General features: G+C 45.1%; 1 protein-coding gene across 3 annotated transcripts in view; it reads right to left on the bottom strand.

Annotated features, from left to right (window-relative positions):
- Positions 1 to 57: 57 nt before the first annotated feature.
- The window catches only part of col17a1a (collagen, type XVII, alpha 1a), a 17383-nt gene continuing 7799 nt past the window's right edge, over positions 58 to 9641 (bottom strand). The window contains exons 18-54 of one of the 3 annotated variants that reach the window (XM_017306820.1): positions 9022 to 9072; positions 8926 to 8952; positions 8829 to 8855; positions 8677 to 8739; positions 8498 to 8602; positions 8352 to 8414; positions 8237 to 8272; positions 8106 to 8159; positions 7142 to 7213; positions 6596 to 6658; positions 6436 to 6507; positions 6280 to 6306; positions 6160 to 6195; positions 6035 to 6070; positions 5823 to 5939; positions 5675 to 5746; positions 5536 to 5604; positions 5288 to 5338; positions 5117 to 5179; positions 4985 to 5026; positions 4883 to 4909; positions 4763 to 4807; positions 4660 to 4677; positions 4508 to 4537; positions 3528 to 3629; positions 3319 to 3450; positions 3152 to 3229; positions 2777 to 2902; positions 2620 to 2694; positions 2382 to 2519; positions 1887 to 2036; positions 1651 to 1815; positions 1293 to 1430; positions 1078 to 1212; positions 912 to 992; positions 656 to 709; positions 58 to 144 (exon numbers count right to left, since the gene is read on the bottom strand). In XM_017306820.1, the coding sequence (XP_017162309.1) occupies positions 98 to 144; positions 656 to 709; positions 912 to 992; positions 1078 to 1212; positions 1293 to 1430; positions 1651 to 1815; positions 1887 to 2036; positions 2382 to 2519; positions 2620 to 2694; positions 2777 to 2902; positions 3152 to 3229; positions 3319 to 3450; positions 3528 to 3629; positions 4508 to 4537; positions 4660 to 4677; positions 4763 to 4807; positions 4883 to 4909; positions 4985 to 5026; positions 5117 to 5179; positions 5288 to 5338; positions 5536 to 5604; positions 5675 to 5746; positions 5823 to 5939; positions 6035 to 6070; positions 6160 to 6195; positions 6280 to 6306; positions 6436 to 6507; positions 6596 to 6658; positions 7142 to 7213; positions 8106 to 8159; positions 8237 to 8272; positions 8352 to 8414; positions 8498 to 8602; positions 8677 to 8739; positions 8829 to 8855; positions 8926 to 8952; positions 9022 to 9072 (2687 nt within the window). In that variant the 3' untranslated portion in view covers positions 58 to 97. The remainder of the gene's footprint in view (positions 145 to 655; positions 710 to 911; positions 993 to 1077; positions 1213 to 1292; positions 1431 to 1650; positions 1816 to 1886; positions 2037 to 2381; positions 2520 to 2619; positions 2695 to 2776; positions 2903 to 3151; positions 3230 to 3318; positions 3451 to 3527; positions 3630 to 4507; positions 4538 to 4659; positions 4678 to 4762; positions 4808 to 4882; positions 4910 to 4984; positions 5027 to 5116; positions 5180 to 5287; positions 5339 to 5535; positions 5605 to 5674; positions 5747 to 5822; positions 5940 to 6034; positions 6071 to 6159; positions 6196 to 6279; positions 6307 to 6435; positions 6508 to 6595; positions 6659 to 7141; positions 7214 to 8105; positions 8160 to 8236; positions 8273 to 8351; positions 8415 to 8497; positions 8603 to 8676; positions 8740 to 8828; positions 8856 to 8925; positions 8953 to 9021; positions 9073 to 9641) is intronic. The other 2 variants (XM_008422347.2, XM_008422356.2) reach the window with 2 other exon arrangements.

Raw genomic sequence — 9641 nt, 5'->3', positions numbered from 1 at the left:
GAACACAAACGTCATACCATAAAATTCAATACTTTACACAAAGTTCAGCTGCTAATAACAGTTTTCATGATCCCACTTGGAGCTCGGAGTTCAGCGATCAAACACCAGAGCTTCTCCTTCTTCTTGTTGTCAGCGATAAATCTCCTGAAACGTAACAGAAATTTCTGTTACTGCAGCATCTCAGACGCCTCCCTCTGGTGATTTGTTTTTTTCATTACTTGCTGTCATTTAAAAAAAAAAATACATCTGAAGTTTATGCAGATGATTGTCAGGTCTACTTCCCTTCAAAAATCAGAACACATTCTAAGCCCCTCATTTGTGTCTGGAAGTGCAGAAGTTTGATTGAGGTCACATGTATAGTAGGATGAAAGACGACTCAAAGAAAAACGTATTTAGTATGTCAGTTTCCCTGCTTTCCTCCTGCCACAGCTGCTTCACATCTCCTCTGATTAGCTGCTCTGCTCCCCAGTATTTAAGCTCCTGGATTTAATTGTCTTTACTGGATTCTTCCGTTTGCTCCCTGTTCAACGACCTGCGCTAAGTGAGAAAATCTTTACTCTTTTCATGTGTTTTTATTTGTTTCATTGTGTTTTAAACACTGGAGTAACATGTTAAGTAGCAGGTAAAACATCTCATTCTGTTTTTTTAAACTGACCTCTGTCACCCTTTGGTCCTCTGTATCCCTGAGGCCCAGGATGACCTCGTTCACCTGCAAGCATACACAGGATGTTTTTGACAGAAATCCTCAACATGCAGCCTTGATTTGTTGCTAAGCAATGTGAGGCAGGATTTGGCTTCTAGGCTCATAAGATCTGGTAAGAAACCCTGACATGTCCGGTAAAGCAGTTAGATTTGTCGTGTGTCTGACTGGTTCTACAGAAATAAACCCTCCTTGCCTGGATGTGCCTCACCTTTTGCTCCTGTTAGTCCTGGAAGTCCTTTGTCCCCTTTCGGTCCCGGTCTCCCTGGTGGTCCCACAATCACTCCATGTGCTGTGAAGAATTAAAAAATATGTAAAAAATTCACAGTTGGGCATTTATGACTAATTTATTTGACAATATTAAATATATTTGTTACCTTTGATGTAGTCCATTATGTCAACAACGTTGGTGTGAGAACCAAACAGTCGGCTCTCTCCTGGTGGACCCGGGGGGCCGGGTGGACCCCGGGGCCCGAGGACTGCAGGTCCATGGCGGCTCTGCTGCCTAACGGCTGTAAAACAGGAGGGTGTTAGCAGGTCTATCATCCAATTGATTACAGTTTGATGTATTTGCTTCCTGTAGTTTTCCTACCTTCGATAATTTCCATAATATTTGTGGCGTTTCCATGGGAACCAAACCAGGCGGGGCCTGGAGGCCCTGGTGGCCCTGGAGGACCCTGGAAGATCCTGCTGTTGTAGTTCTCAACGATGCCGTCCAGAACGCCATGAGCTGCAAATGAGAATTAAAAAGTATAAGTGATGCTGCTGAGCATTAACCTCTGGTTAAACTGTAGTTACTGTATGTTTACTTCAAAATTATGAGTTTTTCTATGCGCTTTCTTTGATCTTAAATCTTTTTCACTAATCATGTCCAGTTACAAAGGTTTTCCACAAGATGTGAAGATGCAGAAATTCAAAGTTGGAGAAATTTCCGTTAATTTTCTCTGTACCTTTGATGTAATCAGTCAGTCTTTCAGCCATGATGGATAAGTTAATAGAGTTCGGGCCCCACTCGGTGCTACTGCCCAAACCTGGCTCTCCCTTGTGTCCCGGAGGTCCAGGGGGCCCCGGTAGACCAGGAGGTCCAAACATGGGTCGACTCAAACCATCACCACCTGAAAAAATAAGAGACTTCGTTCATCATGACCCGGTTCTGGTCCAGAACTCTGTGTTGGCTTCTCCTTACCATCAAACTCAGGCCGGACATAATCTTGTCTTTCAGGCTTCAGCATGTCTCTGTTGTGGTCTGTAAAGGAAACCATTCGTCCGATTGGACCAGGAGGGCCCTCTGGTCCAGGGGGCCCCGGAGGGCCTGGAAGGCCTCTGAGGGAAACGCCTGTAGGGGGCAGCAGAAAGGAAAGCAAAGGGTTAGTATTGTCTTCCATAATTAGTGGAGAATGGGAACATCGGCAAAACTTCAATCAACTTAAGGTGGAACTGTCCTCCCCGTAAAAGCATGAGTCCGTCCCCAGACAAATATAAAACATTCACAAGCTGGGTGGAGCCAACACACACTGAAGATTTATGCTAAAATATCAACATTTACACAAAAACATAAAGATAACATCCATGTATACAATTTATCTGAAAGAAAGCAGATTGAATGATAAAGGCGTACAGAACAGACACTGAGCGGTTCTCCAGGCTCAGTTCACCAGATGCATCTCTTGTCTGAACTCACTCTGCAGGTAGTCACGGATGTCCGAGTTGACGTAGCTCCCAAATCCTGGTGGTCCGGGGGGGCCGGGCGGACCCTGTGGTCCAGGAACACCCTGTGCACCAGGGGGTCCTGGAGGGCCGATAAGAGACTGAAACCCAGCTGGAACAACAGAGGTCAAATCAGAATGACAATGCCAATGCAGTGATATCAAATAGTTTGGATATTGGAGTCTGCGCTCCTGGATGATTAAAGCTCTTACTTGCCAGCAGGTTTCCAGGAGGCCCTGGAGGCCCAGGAGGACCTGGAGCTCCAGGTGCACCCAGCGCCCCTCTCTCTGGTGACAGACACAACCCGACAATCAGACAGAACAAAACTTCTGTCCTTCACTGAACATAAAGCATGAACTTAGCACTCACGATTCAAGAGGCTGTAGACGCGTTCAGCCACCTCCTGGGGGTTAATCGACAAGCCGCCGATACCTGGACCTCCAGGAGGACCTGGTGGGCCAGGTGGACCCATAAGGTATACCCTCACTTCATCTCCTGGAAACAAGATGTCCACCGTCATTACAATAGGAACATATTGGTTATGTTTCACAATGAATAGTTATCACCTGTTTAACTTTTCCTAATTTCTCCATGTTGGTGTTCAGACATGTGGATCCTTTGATCCAGTTGTCTTAAAGGCAAGAGGCTCCAACTTTTACCCGTTTACTATTCTCCTAACCATCCCTCTACTCTAACCCTACTGCATCTTGTTAAGATTCATCACTGTGATTTGATGCCACTTACTTTGCAGTAGACTGATGATGTCATTGACAGAGACGGATCCAGGTGGGCCAGGAGGACCAGGTGCCCCCGGGCCAGAACCTGCATGACCAGAACAAACATCAGAACAGTCAGAAAAAGAGCTGCGTCCTTCAGACTGGAGTGGGAAATGTCCAACATTGTGATCTTACTCTGGATGTAGGAAATTACTCGACTGGCTACGTTATCCACCAGGGCGTCTTCTGAAACACCAGAAGAGCCTGGTTCTCCAGGAGGTCCGGGAGGTCCAGGAGGTCCAGCCAAGTACTGTCTGATGCTGTCGCCTGCAGATCACAGCAGAAAGCCTTCCTAAGCTCTTTGACTCATGTTACAAGAATAAAAAAATAACTGAAAGTCTTACTCTGGAGGTAGTCAGCAATGTACTGGCCAACAGCAGGTGATTCACTCCCAGGTGGTCCTGGTGGTCCCGGCGGTCCCGGTGGTCCAGGAATGAATGAGCTTCCTGGAAAAATAACAAAAATGTATTAGGAGATGAGAATTTATTAAACCAAACAGCAATAACACACCGACTGAACACAAAGTTTCACATGCAGTTTCGGTAATCACCACTAGATGTCAGCACCTGAAAACTCATAGAATTTTCACATTTGATAGATTTAGTAGATTCAGTTCAATTTGTTCCATTTTCAGCTGCTGTGGTTTTCTTTCCCACTGCTGAGTCAACCAACCAAACCCTTTGAGCAACATGTTCCCCCCCTCGCCTGTGGAGGCGCTGCAACAAAAACCACTGAAGGAAACGACACAAAGATCTCTGAACTCTGGAGGTCAGACTGCAATGCTTAGAGAAATGAATCTCTAAGCATGACTAGAAACAGACAAGCTTGTTTGGAAAGTTGTGACCTGGGTTTACAGAGCTGCACCTGAATCAAACCCAACGCTTCTGGATCCATGTCCTTCAGAAAGATGAAACCCAAAGTAGAGATGTTGGGCCACGATGCGCAGCGCCATGGATGGAGGAAGCCAAACAGAATATCTGCACACTTCAGGCTGACTGTAAAGCACGGTGGTGGTGGAGTGATGATTTGGCTGGTCCTGCTTACATTTTCAAACTCACTGTAACTCACTGACAGCAGAGAACCTGGTGTGTGTGTTTGCCTTGATATGAACACACTACCTGGATACCTTTAAGGTCAACTATCTAAACTTCATCATCAGATATCATAATATCCTGGTTAGCATGTTCTCTGGATCACATTTAATACGACTGGGTCTGGTTACAGAATATCTTGCAGCATGCTTCATACAATCTGTTGACCTGATAACCTCCAGAGCATAGCACTTTGTAGATGTTAATATATTTAATATAAAATATATTTTCACCAGGTTCCCCTCCTGCCGTTACTGGGCCACCTGCAAGACACACAAGGAAAGTGGAAATATTCATCATAAATCCTCAGAAATTCAAACTCTGAAACGGTTCAAAATAATATGCATCATGGCCTGAAGAAGATCGCGCCCAGTGTTTGAGTTACCTGGAGGTCCTGGGAACCCTGAGACAGAAATCATTGATTTAAAATCAAACACTGAAGGATCATTACTGAGACAATCATCAACAGTTTGGCCACTTAACAGCACCTGGTTCCCCTGGACTCCCTGGAAGCCCCGGCTGACCTGGTTCACCTGAAACAAAATCCGTACATGTAGTCACACACTACAAAATACAGGTTTTCCCAAAATACTTGCATATTTTCTAACCTTGGAATCCTTGTGCTCCTTCTTTACCTAAACACAGATCAGTCTGTGAGATGATAGAACTACAGGAGAAGATATGGTTTCTTAAACTTTACGAAGCCCTACCAGGTGGACCTGGAGGTCCTGGTGGTCCCGCAAAGAAGGTTTCTGAGGAGAAATGTTGAAAATTCCATCAAAAGTCACACAAAAACAAAATGTATGGTTAGGTTTAAGGACAGTATGATTTGTTTTGCTAACCAGATGTTGGCAAGAAGCTGCCAGGCTCTCCTTTCTCTCCTCGAGGTCCAGGATTTCCAACACCTGAGTGGAAACAGATCAGAAAATCAACATGCGATCAGACACAGATCGCTCTGTATGCTGATGATACATTCTTCTATCAAATGTTGATATAACTAAATTTGTGTTTACCTGGATCTCCAGGAGGGCCTCTGCGGCCTGGGGGCCCCTGCTTACCCTCACCTAGACACCAGAGACAACGTCATTCGTTTGCTCTGAATTCTTTCAAATCAAGAGATCGGCTCAAGAGCCGGTGGCCTGCATGTTTTTCTGACTCAGCACAAACAAATGGCTAATTCATGAGGAACTAATCAGTCATTTTATTCAGGTGATGTTGAATCTAAAGACGCAGGATGCTGACACCTCTGCTGTAAACATACCAGGAGGCCCCTGAGGTCCAGGTTCACCTCGGGACCCTGGGAGCCCTGGGGGTCCAGGAAGGCCGGTGCCTGAAACAAGTTTGTTGTGAATTAAAAAATGCATATCAAAAACATTTCTTAGTAATTCGAATGCTCTTACCTGACTCTCCACGTTGACCTTGGTCCCCCTTGTCTCCCTTTTCTCCCTTATCCCCTCGTTCTCCCTTTGTACCTAAATAATTACAAAATGTGCCTTGTTCAAGGCTTTTTTCAGACATGCAACAATAAATTGAGGGGACCTGGCTTACCTGGTTGGCCTGGGACTCCAGCAGGACCAATGGGACCAGACAAACCTGGGGACCCAGCAGAACCTGGCGGTCCAGCTGGTCCTGGAGGTCCAGGAATGGCCACAGTGTCAGAGTTTACTGGATATGAAGGAAACAGAAAGAAACCAGACTGAATTCAAGAGACACTGGGGTTTCCTGGTCAATGCTGGGAGAAGACATGAGGCTGTTCTCACCCGGGCCGATGACTTTACCAGGAAATCCTGGTTCACCTGAAGAAGAGAACGATCATTTCAAGCCTTCCAGGCGGTTTCCTTTACAGTGTGAAACTTATCACAAAGGAAAAACAAGAAAGCTGTACCTTTACCACCGGGCTGGCCTGGAATTCCTGCAACGCCTGCATCAGGCACCAGAAAAGTACTTTAAAACGTAGGAAACCAAACCAGTTTGGGTTACAGGAGTAAAAGTGTGCGCTGTGTACCTGGGGGTCCTTGGATTCCAGGAGGACCTGGAGAACAAACAGTTTATTTGGAAGGATTTTTCATTTTTATCATAGTTTGGTGAGTTTAAAACATCCTTAAACATTTTTCAGACAGAATCAGAGAAAATATTTCTAGCTGTATGTAGAATTTAGTACCTTGGGGACCAACGTCACCAGGGAGACCCGGTAAACCTCTAGCACCAGGAAGTCCTATTGAACCCGATTCACCTGCAGTTAAAGCACAGATGTCAATGCTACGTTGTGGATCAGATGTTCTGCAGTGCTCTGCAGTAAGATCTTCCATCTCTCCACTCACCACCACTTCCTTTAGATCCCTTTGGTCCAGATGGGCCTTGAGGTCCAGGAGTTCCTGGTTCACCTTTAAGAAAACTCTTTCAATATAATCTACTGAAGCTTTTCTTTGAGGCAGATTGGAAGCTAACATTTTAAATTACAAACATCATTGTCACTCATATTCTCCTCTCCTCTCCAGTCTGCATGCTGTCCTTCACCTCTCTCATGCTCTGTCTGTTGTATTGGATGGCTGAACACATCTCTTCTCCTTTGGTACCTGAACTGTTCAACCTGTTTCCCTCCATGGCATACTCTTCCTCAAACCTCACCACTACTCTTGTCCATTTCTCACTACCAACACATAATTCTCTTGCATCTTTGACCTCCTCATACAGTTACACAATTCCTCTTTTGACACTTTGTCAAAGGCAATTTTTTTTAAAAACTACATGCCATGTAGAAGTCTCAGAGCCAAGGAAAACAAGGAACACTGAGCTGTTGTACTTTAATAGTAGCTAAAGAGTAGTTAAAGTAGCTAAAGACATAAACCAGCTCTGTTGCTACGCACCCACTGGTCCACGAGGTCCTCTTTCTCCATTGTCCCCTTTAATTCCTGGAACACCTGGTGCTCCACGGTCACCTGCATTACACGTAGCAGATGGAGAACAGAAGTAATTATAACTTTGCATTGGCTACTTCATATAGAATATTCCTGTATAATAACAATGCCAAACCAGATAGCTGAGGGTGATATGCTATCTTGTAGCATATTTTGGCATTGACTCATGTTGGGTATCAACATGACTGATGCTAGTGGTGCTTTAGCATTAGCTTCCACTAAAATTGTGAATATTACCAGAACTAAGCTTCATACTTGGTGATTTAACTTTTGAGTTAATGGTGCCCATCACTGGCTGTTCAACACCTGTTCCACATGAGCTACTAGAATAACAGCCCGGCCATTGCCTTCTTACGTAGTTCCACTCGATTCTCATCTGCATACATCTAGGATTTGTCACAACAAGCTTGATTTCTCCAGCTGAACTTCAACCGGGCCAATCAGCAGATAGAAGGAGGAGTTGTGAAAGATGGTGTCGTGTTTCTGTGCTGCTTTTGAATTGTAGCCTGGCTGTGGTTGAGGTTTGGAAATGGCAACAGAGGAGGTGAATGAAGCCATTCACTCCGTGTTGGTCCTACTTCCAAATACGGAGCAATTAAAGTCAGAGCAAGAGGAATGTTTAGTATTCGGCTCGGCGCTTCTCTCTCGCAGTGTGGATGGTTGTTTACAGCAAACACAGTTTCCAGTTAGCTTCACCACGTAGCTTCCTTTGTGGTCGAGTTGGCGCATTATATATGCCACGGCTAAATGTTAGCTATCGGGTAAAACCAGATCCAATTGTTTAAGACTTCAGCAGAGTCCATGCCTCCAGTAAGACTCTGCTGATTCCTGGACCAACCAGTCGAGGGTCCAGAGTTTTCACCAGTCTGAGAAAACCCCAATGAGAGTGTGAGCTGAAATAAAGTTTCTGTACCTTTGGCTCCAGACGGTCCAGCTTCACCTTGGAATCCCTTTGGACCAGGTACACCTGTTTAAGGTAATATAACATTAATTACTGTCTAATCAACTTTTACATAAAGAAATTAACTGAAACTAACTTTATACCTGGGACTCCAGAGACACCGTGCTCTCCAACAGCACCTTAAGCAAACAGAGTAATCAGGGGGTGAAGAACTTTTATTTCTACTGATTTAATATCCAATGTGAATCCTGTCCTTACCTTTTGGACCCATGGGTCCAGTAGCTCCAGCAGGACCAGGACGTCCTGGTTCACCCTGAGAACCTGCAGAGTCATAATCAAATCAGCACTTCCTGCCCTTCCAGCACGTTCTCAACTTGTTTTAAATAAATGTGATCTAGTTCAACCTTTGTCTCCTTTCTCTCCAACACCAGGCGGTCCTGACTCCCCCCGGGGGCCCATTGGTCCCTCCCGTCCCCTCTGGCCTGGTTGTCCTTCTGGACCTGGTTCACCTGGACAGAAACCAGGAGATTCTCAGCTTTTTCCTTGAACTTCATAACAGGAACATAAGTCAAGTTTCCATTACCTGGATTTCCCTTTGGTCCCCTTGGTCCATCCAGTCCTGAGTGTCCAATCTGTCCAGGAGGACCTTAAGGAACAAAAAGAACTGATTAGCTATGCCAAGTTTTGTACCTCTTTGGAAGAATAAAACATGGATTAGTTTGCCCAGAGTCTTACCTGGCAGTCCAGGAAAACCGCTATCACCTAAAAAGCAGACAGATTTTTACTCCTATGTTCAGGTTTATGAACTACTAAACATTTAGTATTTCCTCACCTTTTTGTCCAAGTGCCCCTGGATCACCTGTACAGAGGTGCTTTATAAGTATGAACATATGAATCAATCTTAAATTACTGTGAGGTTAGTGAGTACCTTTAGGTCCCGGTTCTCCCTTCTCTCCTTTAAGAGAATAAGCAAGAGTTTCTGCAAAACAAAAAAAGCCCTTTAACTCAGAAATGCTTGGTTTTGTGTGTGCGTGTGCATGTGTGTGCGTGTGCGTGTGCATGTGTGTGCGCGTTTGTTTGTAATACCTTGTGGGGAGGATTTTCCTGACACATACTACGTTGTGGGGACCAATTGTTCTTTGTGGGGACCGGAGCCTGATCCCCACAAGGGGAAACCTTGTTTTAGGGTCAGGGGTCAGAGTTAGGACTAAGGTTGGAGAATCTTCTCTCAAGGTATGCGGGTCCACCACGATTGGTTCCAACTCATATTGTTTCTTCATAGGTAGTGCACTCTCACTCGAGATCAAGAACCATCTTGAGCAACAGGGGACTATCTTTATGGATGGTGTATGGTGCTTGCAGTGTGCTCCAGGGAGCCACCTTCTGGTTTGTATGTGCTGTGTAAGGTGCGTAGAATATGGCTAGGTGTGAATTGAGTTTTGCTTAGGGTCAGATATGTGATGGTTAGGGTTAGGAAAAGGGTAAAGGTAAGGTTTAGGCTGTAGAAAAGAATGGAAGTCAATGGAAAGTCCCCACAAAGATAGCCAC

The sequence above is a fragment of the Poecilia reticulata genome, linkage group LG1 (assembly GCF_000633615.1).
Source record: "Poecilia reticulata strain Guanapo linkage group LG1, Guppy_female_1.0+MT, whole genome shotgun sequence".
Lineage (NCBI taxonomy): Eukaryota > Metazoa > Chordata > Actinopteri > Cyprinodontiformes > Poeciliidae > Poecilia > Poecilia reticulata.
Note: the sequence above shows the minus strand (reverse complement) of the source record. Positions and strands in the feature narration are given on the sequence as shown.